The sequence below is a fragment of the Tetrao urogallus genome (genome assembly GCF_951394365.1).
Source record: "Tetrao urogallus genome assembly, chromosome: Z".
NCBI lineage: Eukaryota > Metazoa > Chordata > Aves > Galliformes > Phasianidae > Tetrao > Tetrao urogallus.
This window is the reverse complement of record NC_136816.1, coordinates 18,795,184-18,821,822: the sequence shown is the minus strand read 5'-3', so window position 1 is coordinate 18,821,822 and position 26,639 is coordinate 18,795,184. Positions and strand designations below refer to the sequence as shown.

Sequence of the window (26,639 nt, the reverse complement as noted above, 5' to 3'; positions counted from 1 at the left end):
TTAAATCTGTGGCCAAGAATCAATCAAAAACTGGTCCCTTTTTTGGATTCTTGTTATTATTACAGTTTAATTCCCTTTCCAAATGAATGTAGACACAGCAGATCTCAGCAAGAGATCACAACAAGATCCCACAAGAATAAATTATACAAGCCTAGATAATCTTACGGGATCTGTTCACGTCTGGAGAGGCCAGGTGGCAAAATGCCTTTTGCTATTGCCTAAATTGCTACGATCTTGTAGCCTATTTTCCCTTTTATGTCTTAAATTTATTCCAAAAGGACGGAGGTGGGGGTTAGAGACACAACAGACTAACAGTATTTTCCTACCAAGCTAACTCACCTTGGCACAGGAAGCTGCTGATGCTTTGTCTGCCTCTCTCTTTTTCTTCCCCCCACAACCAACATGCACATTGCTGAAGGAAGGACTGTGCTCACAAAAGCAGGCTGAGTAAGAAATAGGAAATCATAGGCCTCAATTAGCATCAGCTTGAAAGCATTCATTGTTTGCTTACATTTCTGTGCATGGGAGATTTAGCCAGATCACAGATTTTGTAAGTTGTTTTGCAAGGTAAAGGTCTAATAGTGCTGATATCAAAGAAGAAAGGAGGTAATTAAAACGCTCTATAAATAGAATACAAATTTGATTTTGTATATTTCAAGATAAAAAAGATTCAGCTGAATGCACAGCCTCCTGGCTGGCTTCTAGAAGAGGTAGTGAATTTCAATTAAAAAAAGATTTGTTTTGCATGTATGAAGCCAGTTTGTTTCTAAGCCACAAAGATTCGTACCCGTCCTTCATTTTGTGCATGTATCGCGCTGGTTGGTTGTGTGGATAGATTAACTGTGACAAGCTGTGACATCAGCAAGAGCTGGATGCTGCCTGGCTGTGTAGTTTGCAATGCATCCTCCCTTCCCTTACTGCTGGGCTGACTCATTCACTGTACAGGGTGAGTGAATTATGCTTAGTACAGACCCAGTTCTGTCCTCAGCATGGAATGATGTCTTTTGGCATTCTGCTTCTGTGCAGAAGCCTCTGTGCAGAGGCTGTGCTATTAGCAAGCAGATTTTAAGTCTGTGTTTACACAAATGATATAGCTGAGAAGCAAATGAGATTTGTATTAATGCTAACAAATAAAACTGGAAATTACAAAATGTGCCTGTTCTTTAGCATGCATGAAGTAATATTTGGCTTTAGAGTTTGGAAAAATTGTCTAAATTAGGCTTTCTGTCCTGCAATGCCTTTGTAAAAAGCACAGACAGTGTTTTGGTTAGGGACTGGTGTGGAGGAATGATCAGTGTTTGTGAATCTGAAACGGTTGAGTGATTGTGTTTATTTTGGGATACAGGGATTTCACAGAAAAGGACTGACTTCCATACACATAATGATTGTAGGAAACAAGATTGAGTGGAGCAAGAACATGGTAAAGGAAGTTCTATTGTGAATGAATACCATAGTGCCAGCTTCCAATGAGTTCAGAAAGGAGAGTGCTGTTTATTAGTAACCCAGGAGTCTGCTGATTTCGTAGTTAGTCACTAATGATCTTTGCTTAAAGCTGAGGTATCAATTTAGAAGTTTTTTTAGTTTGCATTGAAGAAACCTGGAGCAATCACCATGAGAGAGTGACTTCTGGAAAGGTGAATGCTCATGAAATATACTCTGCCCTTCACTCTGAGGTATCATTCCCATAATACAGTCTTATGGCCTGCTTCTGAGATCAGGAAGTTTTAAAGTGATCAGTAGAACAAGAATTTAATGCATACTGTTGGTGGTTTTGGAGCAAACAAGCTCTCTGTAACAGTCTGAACTTTGACTCCGTATCATTCCTCACAGCTGCCAAAAAACAAGGAAGCAGGATCCTTTTGTGTTGTAAGAGACACTTGGAGGACAGCAAGTTGGCCTCCTTGAAAAGATAAACTTGCGTACGTATCCTCTCTATAGCTCTTGACCTTCATCTTGAAGATGCTGTGCCCACAAGTTAAGTGACTTACTGTCGCTTCACAGCCTACTTTCCTGGCTAAAGAAGACAGCTACTTCCAAAAATGGGTCCTTCTGGATAACCTTGTGGCAATAAGAGGTTGAATTGACAGAGCTTATCAGCTTGTGCCTTCATTTTTTCAGTGAACATTTCCTGGAAGAAGTTTCTCCGCTTGTAAAAAGTAAGACAGGGGGTAGATGGACTTTTTTTTGGTTCATCAAGTATATTGTGTCTGCTCTGGAGATTCGTGGTCTCTTAAAATGGCATCAAGAATGCAAAAAAATGCAGTAAGCAATTCCTTGGGATATTGTATCTAAGGATGCTTGCTGTAGTAGTCACCTCAAACAGTTGTTTACAATTGAGATGTGGTGCTTAATTACCATGCATACTATGTCACCAGAACAATAGTGACTGCCCAGTGTAGCCAAAAACTACATCCTTGCACTATGGGTCAAAGGAGTGTATGCTTGCATGAACCAGCTTACCAGGACACATAGTGATGTTCCATCATACAACTAAACATCTCTGTCAAATTAATACTGGTATGTGATATGATCAGAGATTCAATACCTGACAGAAGGTTATCTGGAACAGAAACACTCCCTGCCTATGTATTTCTTGCTGTCTTTACAGATAAGGTATTTGGTCCAGTGTCTGTGTGTGCACTTGCTTTACAGACTTTACTACTGTACCCCTGGAAAGGATCAACTTAGGACAGAAGAGAGAAAGATGCAACCTGCTGAGCACAGGAAGCCATAGGCCAAGGAGCAGAAGCAACAGCTGTGCTAACTGAAGCAGATCTGGCTGTGAAATAGATTGCTGACTTGCTAAAGCAAGGTCATCAGTTCCCCCATGAGAGATTGAGTGAGTGAATGGGAAATTGCTGACTTGCTAAGCGAGGTTGTCAGTTCCCCCATGAGAGATTGAGTAAGAGAATGGGAAATAGACTGAAAGTGGAATGGATAAGATTCACAACATGAAGCTTTTGCAATATATTCATGGAATCAGAGAATCGCAGAATGGTTTGGGTTGGAAGAGACCTTAAACGTGCTGTGTGCAGGGCTGCCACCAACAAGATCAGACCACCCCATCCAGCCTGGCCTTGAACACCCCCAGGGACATCCACAATTTCTTTGGACAACTTGTTCCATTGTTTTAGTACCCTCTGAATAAAGAATTTCCTCATAGTATGTAATCTTAATTTCTCCTCTTTTATTTTAAAGCCATTTTGCCTTGTCCTATTGCTGTTTGCCCATGTAAAACATTAGTCTCCCTACTATTGATATGCTCCCTTTAATTACTGAAAGACCACAAAGAGGTCTTGAGCCTTCTCTTCTCCAAGCTGAACAATCCCAGCTCCCTCAACCTGTCTTCATAGAAGAGGTGCTCCAGCCCTCTCTGATCGTTCTCGTGGCCTTCTCTGGATGTGCTCTGACAGCTCCACATCTTCCTTTTGCTGGGGGCCTGAATGTAGTACCCCAGATGGGGCTTCACAAGGACAGAGCAGAGAGGGACTATCACTTCCCTCTCTCTACTGGCCACCCCTCTTTTGTTGCAGCCCAGGACACCATTGGCCTTGTGGGCTGCACCCTTTTGGCTCACATGCAGGTCTTTGTCTACCAAGACCCCACATCATTCTCCACAGGGCTGTTCCTGTATAAACTCTATGTTTATATCTGGGATTGTTCCAATTAAGATTCAGTGCCTTGCTCTTGGCTTCGTTGAACAGCATGTTTATGTGGACCCACTTTTCAATCTCATGTATCATCAGCCTCCACCTGGATGGAGAGTTACTGACTTCAACCCTGTGTCTGTGTCCATGCATCCAATTCCTCAAATCCTTATCTTTCCGATTTAGACAGAAAGATGTTATGTGGAACTATGTCAAAGACTTTACATAGTCCAGAAAGACTGTATCAGTTGTTCTTCCTTTGTTGACTGATTCTGTCACTCCACCATAGAAGACCACCAGATTGATCAGGTATGTTTTGCCTTTGGCAGAGCATTGGCAAGCTGTCCAGGAGCTGCCTATGCACCTGAAAATAATTTTCCTCCATACTCTAGAAAAGCAAAGCTGTTAACAATGGTCTACAATCTTTGACTCAGCAAAGGATGGCCCACAAAAAACCTTCTTTCCAGGAAGGAAAGAAATAAGATTTTGTGACAGCAAGCAGGTAGTCCCTACACACCTCCCCTTACTCATCACTGTTCATGTTCACAGCTGTTGCTCTCACAAGGCAGCGCAAATAAATGAGTCTGGAAGTAAGACTGTGACAAAGACTGAAAAGAAGTGCCGTCACTGGAATATAGCAAACTAGGCCTAGGCTTACAAGGACATTGCTGCCAAAATACCAGTAAACATGCTAACATGCATTTGCTTGTTGTGACTGAAGAAGAGTAAAACTTTATCTGGCAAGTCTCCATGAAAAGCCCAGTTAAGTGACTTTTGAAAGCCAGGCACAAATGAGACAGTGACTGCTGCTCCACATCTGACATAGCCAACAACAAACTGAGAGCAGTCTTAGCCTGACAGGTGTTCAGGAGAAACAATAAGTAAATAGATTTCTTTCTGCTTGCTAATAAATGAAGACAGAGGCATCTGGAAACAATGACTTAAGAGAAATCAGGAAGGAAGAATGCAAAAAAAAAAAAAAAAAAAAAAAAAAGCTTGAAGATCTGTAGGAGTTTGCAAGTTTATTAATTATCAAAGGCAATGCAATCTTTCGACTGCTGAGTTGATCAGTTTTGTTTTGTCATTAGTGTCATAAAAATATATTTAGTATCACGTCTTGTAGCAGCCTGACAGTTGAGCCAATATTTGTTAGAAAGACTTTCATTCTTCTGCTATTATTTGTGTGGCATTATTAAGTATTTACAAGACAGTAGAGTTAATCATTTCTGTGCTCACTGAATGTAAGTGTACAGGTAAGCAAATATTTCAATAGAACACAGGGTATAACTGGAAATAGTTAATGGATCTGTGGGAGCAAGACAACATTCTGTGGCAAAATGTTTGTCTTTGAACTTTGGAATGGGACTGCCAGACTTTTTTTTTTCTTTTTTTTTTTTCCCAAATAACTATACTGTAAGTCCAGCAGTAACTTCTGAAATGCTCTGTGGGCAGTAAAATAAATACTAAAATAAATCTTTCTTCCATTTGCTTAATTAATCATTCTGCTACATTATTTGACTTTGGCAGGAACAGCAAACCTGTCAGTAGTTGCAGACACAACACTGTCTGTCATGGTGGCAGGGCATACTTTGAAAGAGGAAAGCCAGCCTCAGGTCTTTAGTAAGTGTGACCTTCTGGGACTAAAAGTATGTGCTTGGTTGTATCACAGATGGAGTTGGTATAGTAAATATGGCTTGGATTATGGTTTTTTTGCCTGTTTTGCTCTGTAGATGGTAGAGATGCAGATGGCACTTTCTCTACTTCATGTCATAATTCTTTATTCAGTAGGCAATTCTGTGAGCCCCTTATTTCTCTGAGAACTTCAGGCTGCACTCTACCAGTGAAATCTGGTTTCTCTGGCAAGACTGGAGAAATCATTTCTGATTTCCTGACCAGCCGTCTTACTTGACTAGGGTTGGACTAAAAGAGTGCTTACAAAACCTTTAGTCAGTGCATATCGAGGGCAGAATTTTGACAACAGTCTGTGGCTTGTGCTGAACAGCAATAAGTTATATTGCCAGAATATTTTCAACAAAAGTTAATTTTAATTCCTGGGTGGCACGTCATACTGGCAAGAATTCTATTCTGTCAGATTTCAGTTAAATCAGGCTACAGGTTCAGAAATTATGTGAAACAGTACACAATCCATGTAGCGCATCATATTTGCTTTCATTGGATATTGATTAAGAAAAGCCTTTCAGGCATTTAAGATATGTCTTCAAGTGTATCGTAAATAAATTGCAAATAGAAATTCGCAGCCCCTGGGTGGAAGAATTTCACTGATTCCATGCAGCTCCATTCCCAAATCGTGCACTCCTGAGTTGTCTACTCCTGCAAGCATTGCTAACACAAAGGGAAGCCCCTTAGGATTTTCATAAGTGTTCGAACATATGCATTTAAATGTGGCTAACATAATTCCACTTCTAGGTACAGATGCAAGTTGGAAATTAAAATCACTGCAGATTGAGATCCTAGAAGTGCAAAAGAAATAGGAAGTAAAGGCTAACAGTAAAGTAAAAATTGCAGACATTTCACATGTAAATATGCTGTTCTTTGAAAGGCATGGAGCTATTTCCCAGGTGGGCCTAAACTCATAGAAGCACTATAGTATGGCTGTATTATATACTGTAAATTAAAGAGCCTTAGCAATATGAGACAAAGCTGGCCTTTGAGTAGGAAATCAAAAGGAAACTGAAAAACCAGGGTAGCTCAAAGCAGTCTAGGTAAATTCCGCTTTAGCAAAAAGTTAGAGAAACTAACACAAAGCACTCAAAACCCGACAGGCATCCTAATTATATTGCTTTTGTTGCTGCCACTGAAGTAGGAAAACGGCATGTGTTGGTCGAGAAAAATGGCTTGCTTTTGCTTAACACCCTTCAGAGGAAGGAAATCAGTGTGCAGTTCCAAGAACCCTAGTTACGTGTAAATTTTGAAAGCCAAAAGAAAGCAGGTATCTGACTCATTATCTGCAGACAAGTAGTACAGTATTTACATTTAACTTTTTTTTTTGCTTTTTTTTTTTTTCCCCAGAATGATGAATGAGAAACTTTACTACAATTTTACTGCCTTGGATAACCTTATGGATCGTCTGTGGGAAAATAAGCTTACTCCAGGTAAGAGTAACTCCCTACCTCCAGAACTTGGTTCATCTGCTGTTTTGTCCACATTGTGCAATCATCAGATAGAACTACTCTTAGGGAACATTTTATTTTGATAAAAATTTGTGTTTTTTTTTTTCTTTCTTTTTTTACTACTTGCATTTGCCTTCATATCCACATTAATGTAAACACTCTGAGAAAAGCATTATTAGGGTAATAAAGACAAAACAAATGCTTTTACATAGTTTTCAATGATAGTCTGAGATGTACTGATTGGGAAATTACATCTCTTGGAGAAAGTATTTTATGAACTAACATGCACCTAAACGGGCCAGAGAAGCAGGTTCTCAAGATACAGCATCCCTTGAATCTCTGCAGATATCTACTGTTTGAAGTTCCTCCTCTGCACTGGATTTATGATGGCAGTATTTCTATTGGTTACTGTTGTCATTAGCAAGGATCAAATGCAGCAAACTCACATCTGAAATATTCCCAGAGGGGACACAGAAACAGGACAGAAAGCCAACTTATTGATGTTTCTTCATTGTCTTTGCTTCTTCTCTAATAAGATTGCTTCAAATAATACAATAACCCTTTCACTAATCAAAAGGGGATAATATTAAAAAGGAAAAGAGGGGGGGGAGGGAGAAAATGGGAGGGAAGGGGAGGGGAGGGGAGGGAGAAGGAAAGAAACTGATATTTTGTGTCTGTTTTAGGATTTGAATTGATGGGCAATCCATCAGGATATTTTCTAAATTTTGAAGATAAAGAGCAAGTAGTAAGATGGAGAAACTTAGTTACACTTCTGGCCAGCAGATATATAGGTAAGTTCCAAAAAATGGGAACACCCCTGTAACTTATTCTATTGTAGTCCTTTTTAATTACTTCGGAATGTTCTGTGGCTTGTTGTAGTTTCTTGACACTAGATTTCATCGCAAAAGAGGAAAATATGTATATCAGAATAGTAAATGGGACAGTAGCCCCATTTAGCTGATCCACAACCAAAAGCCTGACTGTACAGTATGTGGTCTGGGTAGCCCATTTGACCTGCCCATGAGGACTGAATTTTAACTTGTATTGCTTGTGCTGGGCCATCATAGCCTGAATCCATCCCACACAGTAGCTTCAAGAATTTCTGACAAGGCAGAAGCTTTAGCCTAGGCCTCATGCAGTCTACATACTTTGACAACAAAGTTATTACTCACATCACCTCACTCTGCAGTTTTGTGCTGGTGGTCTTTTCATCTTTCTGCTATTGCTAAACCCAAGATGAAAGATCATTTTGAAATTACCCAAATTGTATTTTTATGACTATTAAAAAGAGAACATTTACACCCTATTGTAGCTCGAGGTGCATACCTTCACATACAGCACATGTCTAGCTGATAGGATTGTCTGTACATGCACTGCAGATCACTGATAAATGAGGCCTCTTGCACAGATAGATACGGATTGGAGCATGTTGCTAAATGGAATTTTGAAACTTGGAATGAACCAGATCACCATGACTTCGACAATGTGTCTATGACAGTGAAAGGTAAGCATATTTTTGAGCACTTACTAATCTTTTATGTTACTGACTACAATAGTTACTCTGTCTCCTGCTTGAACATCAGTATAAATACAGGGATAGCAGAACAGAAAAACAGAACACAAATTACACTATTAAGACCATTGGTTGGTTATAAAATAAGTTTACTAGGGGTAGCGGGGCAGTAAGATGAAAATAATTGTCAGGTAAGTGCTTTAGGAGCCTGACTTCACAAGACCTTTGGAAGAACCTTGTGAATGCAGTGAAGGCTTTCTTATCTTCTTATCTTGTCAGTCCAAATAAATGCAGTAATAGAAAGAATTATCTTTAGTTTTAGATTCTGAGTTATCACCTTTGTTATGTGCATCTGCTTGGACTTCAGGGTTTCTCAACTATTATGATGCCTGCTCAGAGGGATTAAGAGCAGCTAGTAGTCTACTAAAATTTGGAGGACCTGGGGACTCCTTCCACCCCTTTCCCAAGTCACCCATATGCTGGAGTCTTCTGTGTCATTGCTACAATGGAACCAACTTTTTCACAGGAGAGACTGGTGTAAGGTTGGACTACATCTCTCTTCATAAGAAGGTTAGTTCAAGACTTTAAGTTAAAGCTATTTTTAAGCAGTTCAGTCTAAGTTATTTTTTATTCTGATTTATGATGTTGATTTTCTTGTAAGCGAGCAGCCTGTGGAAGGAAATACAATTAGTTGTTCTAAGGAAACTTTTAAGAAGGATGTATATCTAGGAATATATTTTCAAAATATGGTGGTGCATCTCTGTGGTTACTACTATTCGCTCACTTTTACTAAGTAGATACAAAATATTGTTGCAGGGAGGTGGGCGTTCTCTCTACATCTTGCAACAAGAAGTGGAAGCAGTTGAACAAATACAGAAGTTATTTCCAAATTTTGCTTCCATTCCCATATACAACGATGAAGCAGATCCAATGGTTGGATGGTCTATTCCACAACTGTGGCGAGCTGACGTGACATATGCAGCTATGGTTGTAAAGGTAACTCAGTTCATTGACAGTCTTGTCATAGTACAGTCTCTTGAAGCTTTAATGCAATTGTAAAAGTAGGCCATTTTGCAAAAGTAGTTGATTTTTAATTTTTATTATTCTGATAACTTAGTAACAGAGACAAGAAAATACAGATATAGTCAGTGTTTCCCTTAATTCTTTGTCTCCAGTAGCTTTATTTAATTTATATTAAATTTCTTAATCTTCCCTTAAAGAAGACAACTGGCAGCTAGCCTCCCATATCCTGGAGAATGTTTTGGATATTGTACACAGTCTCTCATTTAGATTCACTTGTAAGACTACCCATTCTCTCTCTGTGTAACACTGCTGTTGCCATCTCCCTTCTGTTATTTTCCAGCCTCTTCACAAGTTCATCTTGTCAAGGGACATCAAGTACAATTAAGAAGTAAATCTCTAAGCACTGGCCTGCTCTTTGGCTTTGGATAATGACTCCATACATATGGTTTTACTAATTAGTGCTTGTCATTACTGCTCATGCTTGGAAAAGCAGAAGCATGCCTGTATTCTGTACCCTGTGCAAGCTCAACTTTTGCCCCTACATAGCAACAATTCCCACTGCATGTTTGTTGTTTTGTGAGTCACTACCTCCTATAGCAACCGTGGCAAAATGTGTTTCACCCAGAAATGGGATACATCTTTTCACCTGCACCTCTGGGACAAGGGCTTCTACCTCCTAAATCTTCTCCAAAGCAGCAAGTCACTGGCTGCATTGCCGGGAATTCATGAGAGCAAACAGCAGTGTTTACAGTGACATAGAGTTGTGAAGGGATAGAAAAGACATATCTAGCAGAAAATTAACTCTTTGGTAGATAGCTTTTAACCTGGTTAAAAGCCCTTATTTGAGGAGTACGACTATGAGACCTTCTCTGTTCTGAAGTACCATTTGTTTCTGATTTCTAGGCAAAATATGTTCGGCAGAGAGCTTGGATGCTCTGACATTTTACAGGAAAATGGCAAAGTAACCAGTGAAATACTGAAAGAGAATCTGTTCCATGTTAGTGCCAAATGGCTAAAACTGCTCAATGAGAAACAGAATTCCTGGATTCTGGAGCAACTTGAAGGCCCAGCTCCCTTTGTAGCCCTTTGTAATGGCTACAGGATGTCTCCAGAACTGGAATAAATGTATATTTTGGATGCAAAATCCAGATTACTAATCTACTGTTCAAACAGAGGAATATTACTTGTAGTTCAGACATATTAATAATTTATGCAGACTACCAGTAGTACTCACTTCAGTCTTTTAATCAACCGAGCTGTGTGAATACTTAAATTATCCAGTGTTTAAACTTTCACTTAAGAAATACTTTTCTTCATGAGCTGTGGTGAATAGTTTAATTCTTCACACTTTTCTAAATGACAGTGACGTGTCTTCCCAGTATGCTGTGAATTTTAAAACAAATAAAGACATCATTGTGTTTGTTGAGTATTTTCCATCTTCTCTGCTGTTTTGCAGGTAATCATCCAGCATCAAAACTTACTGATTTCCAAAGCCAACAACACCATTAACTATACACTGTTGAGTAATGACAATGCCTTCATGAGCTACTACCCCCATTACTTCACACAGCGGACTCTGACAGCACGTTTTCAGATGAACAATACAAAGCCACCTCACGTCCAGATGGTGCGGAAACCAGTGCTGACTGTCATGGGCTTGCTGGCACTGCTAGGTACAGTAATCACTGATTAGGAAGCGCAATTTAACCTCATCTACGTAGATATTTCATACATGAGAGAGATTATTTCATCCATCTCACCCCAGATAAAAAGCTGGATTTTTCCTACTCAACTGTGATTTTTAAATAAAACAAACTCTTATTTTCTTGGAGGTCAGGAGATCTTCCTGACCGCTTATCATCTCTTTGATTTAATCTACTGTTTTGTTTATAAATTCTGCAATCCAAACACTTCTTTATAGTGGACTTGTAACTTCCCTTGTGTGCCATCATTTCAGGCTGCAAATGACTTCAAGAAATACTGCCAGCTGTAAAACTCATACAGCCTACTAAGGGGAAATCCTAATTCATGGTTGTATGCTTAGACATCACCTGAATTGCTGTAGTGTCTTGCTTTTCAGTTGTAAAAATCATACATAAGCTTTACTGATACTACACCTGGTAAACCAAGCTAGAACATAGCTCGACCTACAGATCCCTATATTTCAACCCTTCTTGCATCGGAAGTTGGATTGAGTAGCATGCTTACAGTGTTATCACATTTTTCAAAGGAGAAAAGCAGATTTTTGCGGAAGTAAACAGCAGTGAAGGTGAAAGCACTGAAAACAGCACCTTTGGTGTCCTGGCATCTGTGCACACCCCAAGTGAGCTTCAGCCCTCAGACAGTTGGCAAGCTACTCTGCTGATGTATTCAAGTGAGGATAACAGGACTTCATCCAATGTCAGCACCATCACAGTGAACGCCACCCACTTCCCCAAACTTAGAGGTAAACACATATCATATAGGCAATTCTCAGAATTGATTGTGAGGACAGAACATGTTCTGAAACATTTCTGCTTAGTTGCTTTTCCTAGTAAGAGTGAGTTTCATTTGCTAGCTCTCTTGTCTTCTGAGCACTCCCAGATATTCTGAGATACAATGGTGCTCTTCTAGGAAATGTTCTTTACATTTTGCTCCTGCCTTTAATAAAGGCAGGAAAAAAGCTAGCTTTTCAGAAAGCTTTTCATCTTAGTTCATTAGCTGGGTTATATCAGGCAACAAATTATCTTACGAGGATTACTCAACATGACTACGTGATTACACAAATGATGCAGTTGTCCAACAAATGCATGCGGGACTTCTGCAAAAGAAAAGAAGTGGGTTTCAATTCTGGGTGTGGAATTTGGCAGATATATATTACAGAGCCTCATAAGAATGCTAGCACTATTTTTACAACTTTGCAATGGAAGCAACTCCAAAGTGCTCAAATCACTTTTGAGAAAGTAGACTTCAACTCCTTCTGCTAAATTAATTCATGTTGGCATTTAAATCTAATTGAAGTGTTTACTGTCTTTTATTTGTGTTCTGAAGAGCCAGTGTATGTGATGTATTACCTGGACAACAACCAAACCAATCCCTATCTGAAGTGGAAAAAAGTAGGAAGCCCTGACTTTCCTTCCCCAGAACAGTTCCAGCAAATAAGGGACGCTGAGGTATGACCATGTCTTTGCTTGAAGTATTGTATGGGGCACATGCTTGTAAGTTGGTTAATTACAGCTAAAGAGACAAGACACTAACTAAGGTAGTCAAAATTCCCATCTCCTATTCAAGTGACTTGCAGCTAAGCAGAGAAATGTAACTCACAGATAACTGATAGTTTTGCATTCTTTTTATACAAGAGTCTAAATGTTTATCACCAGTTTATTTGCTAGTGGCCTGGAGTAAGTTGCATGGCCCTGCATGCATTACAGAAGGGCCATACTATCTCAGGAGACAGTTGAAAGGATAAGCCCTCAGTAACAAAAAACAGCCATGCCCAGATTGCTTACTGTATACGCAGATGTATAAGTAGACTGTCATTTTAGCTTCTCTCATATTTTTCAGCCCTTTGGGTTAAAGTAAGGGGACCACCTTTACCACCTCTGTGCTCAGGGACAGTAATTGCCTTCTGACCTTGATGTACAGTATTGTATCTTCTCTTCCTAGTCACTATACTGCTGAAGTCTTTATGATCCTATAGGAGTCATAAGGTCTGCGTTCAGCAAGAAAGCAGAAAGGTTTTAGATCCTCTTGGCCATCTTCTGATACCTAATCCTCAGTGAGCAAGCTGTGTGATTGTTATAACTACCAATCACTTTCACTGTACACTGGGGATCAATGGCAGAGAGGTGAAAGGGTGGGGAGTGCACACAAATACTCAGACTCAGCACATAAAATACTCAGACTCTACTAGAAATTTATGACTCCAAAATAAATGTGCAGTCACTTTACTTGGATGTAACAGTTAGATATTATGTTCCATAACGTTAATTAAAGATTATTCACAGGGCATGTTTTTTGCTCCACAGGACCCAGTGGTAACAGGTCCCTTGCCTTTTCCTGAAAGTGGCACCTTGACACTGAAGCAAGACTTCCCTATTCCGTCAGTCTTTTTGATCCACATCTGTTCAAGACCCAGTTCGGTTCCTGATCAAGTATGTATTGTATTCTGTCATCACACACCAAATTAGGAACTGCTTCCTTCTTAAAATCTCATTAAGGAAAGCTAGACTAGCATTTGAGCCCATTATATATTAGAAACACTGTGTAGTAAAGAAACAGTTATTCTCTACTTTGATAAAGCTATCCAAGGCATAATTCAAGATAAAGCATTTCCACTGAAGAGATAGGAGCCATCACTGAGATAAATGCAAGTTTAACAAATGCTGGGAAAATATATTGTAGTAATGCAGTTTCTTTTTTAAAATTATATGATACGCTACCAGGCTTGACAACACCTCCCCAGTTAATAATTTATGGGCTAAAAATAAACTGAAATAATGATGTCTCAGATAAGATAACTGCTTCTGCTCGTTCAATCCCAAATGATTAAAATGTTTATAGTGGTTTCCAGAACCTCTGAAAGTCTTATGCAAGGTTTAGAGGTTGGAGATCTACAAAGCCACAGAGCCAGGATTTTTGTTTTTTCCCCCAGTCTTAATGGAAAGAATGAAACTCACTAAGGTAGGGTGAGCACAGAACATCTCACCTAGCTGATTGGTTTGTGCAGCTTTCTCACATGGACATTTGTCTTTGAACAGGTGACCGGTGTTCGTTTCATCCCTCTCACAAAGGGACAGGTTATTGTGCTGTGGGATGATGGCTGTGTAAATTCAAAGTAAGTGACTTCTAAGATAGATACAATCAACGTGTGAATTGTTAAGTTGCCACCAGTCCTACAGATTCACTAATTAATCACTGCTTGCACCTCGAGTGATATTAAAGTGCATTTCCCTGACAAAATGAAGTGTCGGATTTCCATACAGCATTTGCAGAGAAAATGCTGTTTGCATAGGAAAACCTGCCTGCTGTTCACAAGCAGCCAATTACATTTTTGAGAGATATTCCTTAAGCATAGCAGATAGAAAGATCCATGATGAAAGTTGCTATATTAGCAGTAAGTGCCTAGGTGGAATCATCCATAATGGGTGTAGGCTGGAATAGAAAACTTTATATTTCTTACTCCAGCAAGCTGTACTAGAGTAGCAACTCTGTGTAGATGAACTATCAGAAGTCCAAGACAGACGCAATTTTCCTTAGGAAGCACTGACATAGCCAGTCTAGATGTGTCAGCTTCGTCTCTGTGATTGAGATTTGATAATTTATTGTATTGTAAGTTATGTTTAGTGACTTGTCTAGTTCTCTTTTCTAGGTGTATAAAGACATTTGAAGTTGAGTTCTCACCAAATGGAAAAGTCTACAACCGTATTAATGCCAAAGACACAATATTCACTCTGTATGTCTACAGTCCAGGTAAAGTCAGACTGTACATAGTATTATCTGTCACGTTAATAGCATGTCTATAGTAGTCAATAGTAGTAAATGTCTGAAAACTCAATTAATAAGTACCAAAAATATGTAATTTGTTAGTGTACATCTTCCCATCACAAAAAGAGTATATCTTTTTCAGTAGGACTAAGTACTTTGTAAAAGCCTTATTGTCAAAACAAGCATTTATTGGAAAAAAAAAAATGACCAGCAGTTATGAGGACATTACTAAGAACGTTACCATGAGTAAATTCTTTCTCACAGAAACCGAGGTCACCCGGACATAGGCCTGGTGTGCTGTCTGGAAGGCAAAGCAACTTCTTTGTCTCTATTCCTAGCTGATGTAGAGGCATACAAAAATGAGAACAAAAAAACTTTCTCCACATGACCAGAGTTTGGCATTGTGCTGATTGTGTTGGTAGCAGGCTCAAAGCAAGAAAAGTCTGAGGTCTAGGCTCAATTCCAGTGGCCTTAAGAGTGTGGCAAATACAGTTTATTCAGTCCTCTTGGCACAGGGTGATAGGAGCAAACAGCTTTGTAACACTTGTTTTGTACCATTGAGTTTTGAGGTGTTAAGCTGCCCAAGTACTTCAGTTCAACACACAGATAAGTATGAGTTCACATCCACCTTTTGAGGAATAGTTTATTTATACATGCATTTATCGTGTTCTTAGCTGCAACAGAGGAAGTTTGCACTTTGCTCTTCACCTGGTCATCAGTCCTGCGCTTACACCCTTTATGGTTTGACAAACTATTGAGGTTCTCACTTTTTAAGAACTAAAGATGTTCTTCTGTCAGGTAGTTTGTTCTAACATGTGAATACCTAACCAAAGTGAGATGCATCTCTTTGCTCTTTCCTACAGCTTTATTTTTAGATTCAACTAGCTGCCTAAGTTTTAGATATTTCACATTAGAAGGAAGTTCATCTGTGTCAACTGATCTCTTGTCTGAAAGTGATACTAATGAACTGCAAGCCAGAGAAGCTTTTGCCAAAAACAAAAGCTCATTCTAGCCCAAGAAAGACGTAGCATCAACAGTGGGCACACAATAAAGTTCAGAGCCATGATGTATTATTGCAACAGGAAGGCTGCCCAGGTTAGAAAAAATTGTAAATTATGGCTAAGGCAAATTTCTGAGATTAGAATCAATTATCATCTAGTGCTGCTCATCTGGAGAATGTGCCATATTTACTTGTTTGTTTAAAAAAAAAGACTTCTTGAAAAAATTCCCACATCTTTGCAGCTTTGTTTTTTTGCTAGATACTTATTTCTCACTCATCATTTCCACCCTTTCTTTTTTTTCTTAAGGAAAGGAAAAAATACTAAAGCTTAGATTTAAGTCAAGTAAATAGATTACAAAAAACATATTGTTTGTGAAGTTGAAGTCCTTGCTAGTGAAGGCTGTCTTCTTTAAGCTAGATAAAGGATGAAAGCTAGTAGAGCTGCAGAATAGCAACTCACATACCTTTGGAGAAAGCCGTCCCACTACTGGAGTCGAACAGGATTTTCAGTCAGCTTGCATAATCGTCGTTCTCCTTTGTTGGTCCTGTCCGCATATAACCTGTCCCAGCACACAACAATAGGCAGAATTCAAGTCAGAAAAAAGGAAAATTTCTAGAGATATCCTAGCCTTCTTTAGAAGGGCTGCTGGGAAGGCAGTCCCGTGACTGTGCTCACAAGTCCTAATAACAAGAGAGGAGGTGCTCGATGCTAATGAAAATAAGAGCATTTGGCGCTGAGGATTTCATATGCCTTTTTAGTTAGGCAGGTACAGGCACACTTATGTAGCGTGCACAACAGAATTAACTACTTCCCAGAAACCCACATTTTATCAGGGCATTGCCTGCTCCACATCCTCCAAGCACCACATGTATCAGCCTTTCACATTTACCATTTCTAACCTTTTCATTTGCAGGAAGCTCAGTCTCCGGCTTTTACAGGGTGCATGCCATTGACTACTGGGGAAAGGCAGGCCTGTCCTCTGTTCCTGTGGAGTATGTTGAAGCTCTCAAGTGACTCTGAAGAGTGGTGCCTGGTTTGTTGACTGAGTGATGTATTCCTCCTGCAGATGACAACTCCCCAGAAAAGTAAACTCCTCCCAGTCTACGGGGGGAGTATAGAAAGGACCTGATGAAGCAAGTTAGGAACGCAAGTCAGAAGCAACTGCCTCTATTAACTCTTCAGAGATCAAAGACAGTGTTATCAAAAAACCACTGCTGACAACAGCTATAGGACTGCGTTCAGTTTGGCAACTAGAAATTATTGTTTGCTATTGTACACCAATCTGATACACAGAACAGACAAATATTCATGAAGGTCACAAACTGCAGCAGGAGCAATGCCATCGCTTTACTATATGGGTGAGGATGGCAGTAAAGGCACAAGGAGGACCTGTCTGAGAGTGAGCTGCCTGCTTCAGCTGCCTGACTGTATCTTGACATAAAGAGTGATAGAAGAGCAGATGGCAACCAGACTTGCACATATAGATCATGAAGTGAAAGGTCCTGTCTTTCCCATCAGTTAAACATACATGCTCCTGAGGGTTGTTTCAGAGCACTTCCACTCTTCTTAGGTGCATGAGGTTCTTCTCCCTCTCACAAAGAGAGTTCCTGCCTGTAGACTACATTGCGCCCGCTGCTCGCTGCCTTTGCTTAAGTCACCTCCTTGCCTTTGTGGAGGTCTTTGTGTTTGTACAGACCCATGAGTTACTGCCTCTTTAGGGTGAAGATTCTAGCTCCAAAAGTGTCTCTTCCTCTCCATTCCACTCTTACCTAATCTCGCTTTATACAGCCCTTCAGATACATCTCTCCCCAGCATGCTTCCCTTCTGGAGTTTCATGCTTAGATTGTAAAGGAGCTGAGACTTGGCTTTGGATTCCCAGGAAAGTTAAAATGCTGGTTAAAGCCTTTTGTGTTATAGCTTAACGCACAGTTACATTTAACAGAGGGCTACAGCTGACAACCAGCTAGGAAACTAATCAAGAGCAGTTTGAGTCTCCATATTTCAGAAACCACATGCTTAAGTGTGTTATTGCTCCAGATAATGAGCTACGGAACACCTCTGGCTGTCCTTGCAAATGCCAAACACTTTATGCAACAACAAAGTTCCTTGAAATTGCAGGGGTGTTTTTTTTACTCACCCCTCTTCACAGCAGCACAGTTTGAGCAGTGCCTTTAAAATGCTTGTAGAGGGAAAGATATTGCCAGTGAAAACAGCTGGAATGTTTTCCATTAGAGGAGCAACTTTGTCACACAAACATCTCCCCTGCTGCTCTCTTTGCTGACATCAGACACCTCACCAGCCTCACAACAAAGCTTGCATTTTTGATGAAACGCAGACAAAAAAAAAAAAAAAGTTTGCACAGTAGGAGATAGCTGAACTGTCTAAAATGGCTGCATATTTACAACATGGGAAAGAAACATACAGAATGTCAGTATTCAATGACACTTTCTAGTTATTTGTTCAAGTGCTTATACTAAAAGCTAGCCTTAAAAAATTTGACCTCAGAATTCAGGTGAAATATTTCTTACCTCACTGAAGTTTGCCTGAGGAGTGATTGTTACATCCAAATCTGCCAATTCCTTACTTGTAAAGACTTGTACACAACAAGAAAAAAAACATCAGAGTCTTCTTAGTTGGTAATTATACCAGTTTCAGAAAAGCGTCAGTGAGAAGTCCTACCAGAATGGGGATAGTAAAAATACATTTTAACATTGTTACAACTACATCCAAGTGAAGAATCCAAAAATGAAGATAAGTAGATCCACTAGATAAGATACAGAGTTTGCCAGTATGAGGTGGAACCACTGAGACACATTTAAGACACATTTAAGTATGAATAGTGCATCTGAAATGGGAATAATATAAAAGCATGAGAGGACAGTTAGGATGCCATATTTATGTAGTCTTACTATGATTTCCCTGCGTGGGCAGCTACTGCATGTAGTAGTAGTTTTCAATTCAAGGACTATACAATAGTTATAAAAATAATATTTGCAAAAGCAGACCTAAGAATATTGTAGATGTAGGTAGAATCTATTCTGTCAGGACCAACTTCAGCCACTTTGAAGTCACCAGCAACCTCTTTTAGGTCTCCTACATTAATCATCCAAAGTGTGGATGGTGCTTTTTCAAGTATTCACTGGCACTGGCAACTGTGCATGGAAAACAGCTGACCAAAAATGGTGCACTAACTGTTCAGAAACAAGTTTTACATACTCAGCAAGATTTATCTGTTTTTCTACTTCTTCTTTGTTGCTTTAGTATAAACTTACTCCTTTAAGCAATGAGCAAATCCAAAAATCTGTAATAGAGGATAGAAAGTTTCTAGACTAGAATTTGTTTCCAGCAAGGTATGAACTTGCTGCTCTGGTCTTTTCTGTATTTCAGTGACTACAAAATCTGCTACTTACAACTTGAAACTTGAGTTTTCTATGACTGTTTGCCACTGACTGTTTCATAGGGCTTCCAACATTGCTTGCTTAATCGTTCGTTTCTACCATCTCCTCCTTTACTGGGACAGCGGTCAGCTTTCCCAGTGCTTTAAGGTTTCATAAGTGCTGGATGTGCATAAATGGTAAGTGGAGAGTAGCAGGTGCTCGGTGGTTTTTGTAGCTTCTGAGCCAAAGCAGCACTGCAGAGTTCTCAGATAAGTCTTCTTCTGGCTAAGCAATAGAAATAAGAAAATCTAACTGCAACCTCAAGATAAGATGGTGTGCTTTTCAAGAGGCAAAAGCTTCTGAGATTGTTTTGCAACTGTTTGTTAAAATGAATACAAAGGAAAAATCAAGGTGATATTTTATATTGTTTAATTGTGTATATACTGGATTTGTTACCATCTTTTGTGCTGCACAATAAAATATCTCTGTTTTAGCAGGTATGAATCCTGCTAAAACAAGGTGCAATCACTGTGCTCTGGTAGCTGCTCAGTACTCTTATGTTAGTGGTTAATTGTGAAGCACTGCCACTGTTCTCAAGGTATAGGAGCCTGACTGGTGCGAGTTCCAACCTTATACAGAACTGAAGCATGGAGGAAGTGTGACCAAAAAAAAGTATGTCGAGGCTGAAGTAGGGCTTTAGACACATAGGTTTCTCAGCTACAGGCTTGTTTTTTCTTTATGCCCAGAGGAAAACTGGTTTAACATGTTATGATATTCTACCATTGGATCTCAGGACTTGAGTGTCCTTGGTGTGAGGAGGTACACTGGCATCTGAAGGACAAGATCCTTGCAGTGTTCCTCCTGCTGTTGTACAATCTCAGCCTTTCTGCCAGCACCAAAAGACCTTCTGAGGACAAAACAACAGTCCTTTTCATTTGTAAACAGTTTTTTCTATGCTCTTGTTAGTGGAAAGTTTGTGCAGAACAGGAGGACTTGGGACCTGTAGACACACTTAGAACCAGGAATAATAGACTGGTTTCCATTAGCCTGCTGAAACAGCAAGCAGAAGTGTGTCTGCCCTAGACTTACACTGAACATCAGATGCTGAACCCAGTAGAGCGAGAGTACTTTGGCTCAGAGCAGAATACACTTGTTACTACCTAACTGACTTTACTTAGCCTGTCACAGTCTGAGAAGTCAGTGGAGAAATGGACATGAGCTAATTAGATCACTTCTATCTGTTTATTAACTCATCAGATCATACAGTAAGGTCCTGAATGTGATCTTGATGGGAATGTGTTTTCTCAGGACAAGGCAGGCTCCTGGGACACGTGTAACTCTGCGGTGTAATCTCCCAGAGTCCCACTTGCCTTCCTGGAGGCACAATCTTTTGTGACTGGGAAGGGATTTTACTGTCTAACTCTTACAGACTGTGCCTAGTGCGGTAAGGATGTGCTTGGCCCTGCATCTGGATTGTGCTTGCTAGAATGCCCAGCCAATTTGTATGTTATAATTGCAGACAATTTAAAATCTCACCTCTCGGTGTCTGGTAGTCTGGTCTGAATGTCTTGGCCAAAGGTTAGGCTCCTTCATCTAGGGGCTTGTGTTGTCTAATCAGCTGTAATACAAGTCCAAAGTTCACAGAACTCCACCCCAATACTTCTTCATGGAACTGGTGAACAAGTGGTGAACATTAAATCGATTCACTAACCTTGCACTTAGTCCAGCTCAAAAGACTGGAATCTTTTAACACTCAGTAGTCTCTTATCTGTGTGGTTTTGCTTTTGCATTGCGTGCTGCTCTTCTGCTTCTGACCTTAACTTTAGGTTGTTCACCACCTTGTTGTTGCATTGCCTCGTACAGTACTGACCTAAAACCAGGCCAGAACGTGGGGGGGTCTCGCAGTTGCTGACAACACCTTGTCCCCTTGAAGTAGGCTAATGTAGGCCAGAAAAGCAAGAACACCTTAGTACCATAGTTTCTCTGCTGAGAGGCTTTAGAGTGCTTCCTGAGAAAAGAAAGCCTGAGAGACATCCCTGCATCCTGAGGATCGTGAGTCTGGCCCTGGGGAAATGTATTTAGTTAGTGTTTTACATGCTTCTCCTGCAGATACAGTGGATAGTGTTCATGGATACAGTAAGAAAGACACTGCATGTCGCAGAAGCTGTTTTGTGATGTGATGCTCTGAGGCATTTCTCTATTTCATCCCGGTACCACAGACCTAATGCAAGGCTCAGGAGTGAGAACTGCTCAACTTGGTCTTACGTGCTTCCTCGTATTGCTGGCAAACTGCAGGGTTCAGCACAGTGTGGGGTGTGTTCTGTTCTGATAGTTTTATTCATAGGAACATTCTAAGTGAATTTGATTGCACTAAGGAATGTGGAAATTGTCAAAAATACTGACTCAGTTTACCCTTTTTCTACAAGGAGTTGTCTAGATATTATTTTTGTTCTTTTATCAATGAAAATGTTGCCCACAAAACATGCCAGTTGTGTACCTTTGTGTTCTATAGCTCTCAGGTACCAGAGACTGGATAAGAAGTCAGTGAAGAGTGTGTTATTGCCTGTGTCATTAGAAACAGAAGTACCTGCTCTCTTAAAGCAATGGCCCAGTGCTACTGAAAGGAGCATTTGCTTTACTGCACTCTAGATTTGGGGTCAACGCAGAAATATTATTTTTCTATTCAGTTGTTCCAGAAATAATTTTAGGACATTACCAGGCAGCAACGATCAAGCCCTGCTGGCCCCATGAAGGGCTGTGGCAGACCACCCTGCGCTCCTCCCTTCCCAGGGAGCTGCCCCGCTTCCGCTCTCCAGTGGCGTGCAACAGAAAGCAGTTACAGATGGGTTTTTTAAAAACTTTTATTGACAAATGCCACTTTAGGTATTACCTTGAAAATTCAGATACCACTACTGTACTGCACACAGTTTACAAAATCCCCAACATTTTCATGTGTTTTTCAGAGAAAACACACTACTATGATTTATTAGCTGAGTGGCAGCTTCAGTACCAAGAGGTCTGGCTTCTGCGCTTAGGGGTAGAATCAGAAATATACTCTTAGCAGGCTCCTGCAAAGAAAGAAAAGAAATCTCAGCTCAGATAAGTAAATGTGCAAAGTGCTCTATCAGCCTTTTAGCCTTTAGTGAAACTGGAGTTAACATCTTCCTAGACTACTGCTGATTCACAGAACAAGACAGGCTGTGTCATTCTGTACCTGTTCTCCCAACTTTTGCTAGACACAGACAACTGAGTTTTTAGCCCTCTGAACACATCAACACGATCCCATGAATATAAAGGGGCAAAGGGCAGGGATGCCCCACCATCCCCATAACCAGGTGTGATGCCAGTGCTTGCTCTGCCTTTTCCTGTCTGGCATTGCAGAGCACTTGAATCAGAGTGGCAGCCTCCAGCCCAGGTCCTCCGGTCTGGCTTATCAGGTCAGGGCCTATCTCCAGGCAACGTGCTATGTGTAAAGGGTGGCCACCAAGAAGAGACATTTTTGCACCCAGTGTAGCTGTAGAAATTAATCTGCTTACCACAGGAAGAGCTGGAAGATCAGCTTCCATGGCCCCAGGAAAAAAAATGTCCTCAAAACGGGCCCTAGATATGCTCCATTAGCGTGTGTGTGAAGCAGCTGCTAACTCTCACTGCCAGCAGACACAGCCAGAACTGCTGCTCAAAGCCCCTCATTGCTGCTGTTCAGACAGCCTAGGACACAAAATGAGCTAAGGAGAGGAGCACATTTCTCTCTGGAGGCAGGTTTCCTTCCTTTTCCTCATGGACGATGCACAAACATGAAGTAAGATGCTGTTACTCAGGTGGCCAAGCCAACCATTTCCAAGTATCAGGTTGCTGCACTCCAACCTATTTGACACAGAGGAGCTGATTCCCCTTTGTAACATGTCAGCGTCAGCACACAAGGGGAAACTTAAGGCCATGGAACAGGGTCTCTACCTCCTGTGGACTTGCCTTTTGCAGTGTTTTCTTATGAAGTTAAAAACATCGTAAACGATTACAGCTTGGCTTGCTGCAGCTCTGCCACACTGACAGCAAATGCGGTCACCTCCCCTGCAAGCTGCCTGTGCAGCCATTTCTCTGCGGGTTGGCTTGAGGTACCTGACTGCAGCACAGGCTGGAACTGGCCAGACATGCAGATCTCCTCCTGCTTCTGGCGCACGATGCGCTGGATGGCGGGGGGCAGGCCACGGGGGTTGCGAGAGAAGATCAGGGAGTAGCCATCATCACAGGAGCCGTCCTCCTTCAGGCTGCGGCAGGCGTAAGTAATGGCGTAGTTATCATAGTCGGTGTCAATCACCCAGTAGTTGTCCCCTGAAACACAGAGCATGTGTTTGTTACTGTAGGCATGGTAGACTGATGGCGGACTGGGCTGTGCAGCACAGAGAGGCCACGCTTCTACAAAGGGCTGGGCAGCCTCCTGCAGGAGTGAGAGTCTCCCACCTCCAGCACGTCTCCACCTGTGAGGTGAAGAACTGGAGCAGACATGGTGCAGCCTGAGTTGTGGTCACAAATGCACAAATCCAGGCAGTGGTAAGCTCTAGGCAGCACAGTGAGGAGGCAGGAAGAGGCACTCACCACCACTTGACAGATAGCTCGCCAGGCCCTGGTACGTCATGTACATCTTTGCTGGAGTGGTCGGGTCTGGCACTGTGTACTGAGCAGCCATGTCAGCACAGATTACCCAGAACCTGCAACGAGACCCGCAGGACTGATGGTAAGACTCTGGGTGAACCCCACTGAGGACTGGGCAAGCACCAGGCCAGATTCAGCTCAACAGCCTCAGACACAGTCATCCCTAGTGCAAAGCTAGTCTGCTATTAAATGCAGCGAGTATGTGGGTCCATTAATGCCGATTGCCTGGCTGCTCTGCTCTGGCCCCACTATCTACAGAGCTGCCATGCTGAGGCTAGGCCAGGATCCAACCCCTCTGCTGGGAGCTACCTCTCCTCTCCTTTCACCTTCCTTGTCTATTGGCACAGGGATGCCTGTTACATGCACAGAAACAAGCACAGACAGCCTCTGCTGGCCAAACCAGTCAAAGTCTTTTGCCCAGACAATGGGAGCCTTGTAACTACCCAGACAGTCTTCTTTATCCTTTTCCACTAATGGTCCTTATTCACACCCCTTTGCTTTGTGCCTCCCCACAGTATGGCAAGCATTACTGGATTTGTGAAGCACTGGAAGGCTCTCCATTTGCATTCTGTGGGATGTATTTTCTTCTTATGCTGCCTTTACAGAAAGAAATTCCCGGCAGCCTTTATATCCCACCTGGTCTCTGAAGAGTCCTTTCAGGAATCTTCCCACCCAACTGCATGCCTGCAAAGCTTCCTTCAGATTTGCTAGAGTGCCATGCTGTTAGAACTAAGGTCTGCAGCCACCTACTCTGCTCTATTATTCATGCAGTTAGGTAGTATTCAGTAGCTGATGCAGAACAGAACTAGCGCTGGCCTGCTGGAAGACCCAGACTGTCTTCTCCACATGCAGAAAGCTATTTAATCCCTACATATATTGTGATCCCTTACAGTAACCATGACTGACAAGCAGAATTCTTAAGGTTCTTTCCATCTGTCTGTTCAGGCACCACAGTGGTATCTAAGAGCTAACTGAGCATTTTTCTCAGAAGTCTGCTTAATGCTATGTTGAATGATCAGCAAAAGCAATTCTTGCTTACGCTTGTTTCCTTCCCTTGATCTTCTGTGAAACCAGCACTGTTGTGCTCTCATCTGCCTGCAGGCTTGCTAGCTCTTTTCTCTTGTCTGGGATTTACCTAATAGTTCCATATTCAAGATTGGGCTTTATAATTGAAACTGGAGGTTATGCAGTCATTTTTGATACATCCAGACCACAACCAGGGTGAGAACTAACCCAGACTCAGAAGTCTAACCATTAATGTACTGGCTTGATCAATCTTTCTTTTTGGACAAAAACAACCCGTTTGCATTGTGTGCAGTGACAGATCACCATCCATGTCCCCACACTGAGTACCTCATGGCAGCTGCTGGAACTATAAGTTAAGAAAGCTTACCCAAAAAGCTTCACCCGGCCCTTGGAAGAAGCTGTCATTGTGCCGTCTTCCTCAACAGTGTATTCAGCAGAGATGTTATCCTGAAGGAAAAGGCCTTCTGGATCCTTCTTGGCCAAGGCATACCATTTCCCTGCGTACTAAAGTGAAAGATTATTACTATACAGATTAATCACCACTTCAAGATTAGCACAAGAGCATTTCTGTAAATAGCGTGCACTTCTACCGATTGCCCTGCCCAAAGTGAATGTGAGTCATGTGGGTACAACCCATGCAGGTCCTGCTCCACTGCGTGGTAAACTCTTGTCTCATGCCTTGAGAAGCGGGTCTCACAACTCTGCATTTCCGTCTGCATTTACTCTATCATTTGAGAAATGCTTGACACAGCTACCCAACTCTGAAAGCTTCTTCTGCCCTGGAGTGCCTGATGTGAATCAGAACAGTTCTAGTTACTGTTTAGCACCCTGCTTTTCCATGTAAGATTAAAATGCCAATAACAAAATGCATCCAGAAAGACACAAGCAACCTGTCAGGAGTCACTCTGGTGGCTGTCAGGGGCCAAAGCAGGTCTCTAACAGTGCCAACAGTCTACCCTGCATAGCCGGAGATGATACAGAGATGAAATGATGTTCTGGGGCAGGCCAGCAGCAGGGTGTGGTGTGGGAGAAGTGAGACTAAGAGGAAAATTCTTAGAAAAAAACATGGAGTTCCTGGAAATGCAAAAGCAATATCTAGTAAAATAAAAAAAAATGTGTAAGCAAGACAGTGAAAGGCAGAAAGGTCCTCAGAAGTTAACACTGTCCATGGATACACTGGGGAAAGCTGAATTTAGCTGGGTTAAATTCGATTGAGGTCTGAGCTGAATTTCAGCTAATAGAAGGCTGGGTGTAACAGTGTGACATCCCTGACTTGTGGGGCCAGCTTTTCCACAACACTCAGAAGGTTAAGGAGTAACAAGGCAAGCAAACTGTAGAAGCAGCATTTGAGAGACAGAGTTGGGAAAGAAGTTAACTTCTTGGTGAGGAGCCCTTTTAGCAACCTCCAAGTTGGAAAATGAGTTCACATAGCTAAGCTTCTTCACACATACTCTATTTACCAAGATGAAGTAATCGTAATTACCCTTTTTGGATCAAAATTGTCTTTCACAGAGAAAGAGTCCACTGCACAGGTCTGAGCTAGGCTATATTCAACCGTGGAGAGGATTGATGCCAGGAAAAGGTATTGTGCGTATTTCATTCTGCAAGACAAAAGCAAATGGACAGAGTTTTATTTCATGCACTAAATGTGGATAGCTAGTGCTATGCCTACAGATACTATATATATAGCTCCTAATTTTAGCTAGTTTTGAAGCTAGTTTTCTTCAACACTCCAGTACTGTACTGTTTATTGCACTGAGAAACGTGGGTCATTGTGGAGCCTGATTCCAGCAAATCTGAGCTCC

The 26,639-nt window shown here is 41.3% G+C and overlaps 2 protein-coding genes across 2 annotated transcripts in view; one reads left to right on the top strand and one right to left on the bottom strand.

The window, feature by feature from the left end:
• The window catches only part of IDUA (alpha-L-iduronidase), a gene marked incomplete at both ends in the record, with an annotated part of 45,196 nt that extends 28,401 nt beyond the window's left edge, over positions 1-16,795 (top strand). The window contains 12 exons of the mRNA XM_079548685.1: positions 6,678-6,760; positions 7,462-7,569; positions 8,187-8,282; positions 8,659-8,861; positions 9,108-9,287; positions 10,771-10,987; positions 11,545-11,760; positions 12,345-12,466; positions 13,322-13,447; positions 14,054-14,130; positions 14,665-14,765; positions 16,695-16,795. Of these exons, the coding sequence (XP_079404811.1) occupies positions 6,678-6,760; positions 7,462-7,569; positions 8,187-8,282; positions 8,659-8,861; positions 9,108-9,287; positions 10,771-10,987; positions 11,545-11,760; positions 12,345-12,466; positions 13,322-13,447; positions 14,054-14,130; positions 14,665-14,765; positions 16,695-16,795 (1,630 nt within the window). The remainder of the gene's footprint in view (positions 1-6,677; positions 6,761-7,461; positions 7,570-8,186; positions 8,283-8,658; positions 8,862-9,107; positions 9,288-10,770; positions 10,988-11,544; positions 11,761-12,344; positions 12,467-13,321; positions 13,448-14,053; positions 14,131-14,664; positions 14,766-16,694) is intronic.
• A 6,375-nt stretch (positions 16,796-23,170) lies between these two features.
• Positions 23,171-26,434, bottom strand: LOC306956899 (purpurin; the record flags this gene model as incomplete). The annotated part of the gene is made up of 4 exons (XM_079548233.1): positions 23,171-23,487; positions 23,752-23,864; positions 25,202-25,338; positions 26,318-26,434. The coding sequence occupies 4 exons, from the start codon at positions 26,432-26,434 to the stop codon at positions 23,171-23,173; spliced, it is 684 nt and encodes a 227-aa protein (XP_079404359.1).
• Between the last annotated feature and the right edge of the window lie 205 nt (positions 26,435-26,639).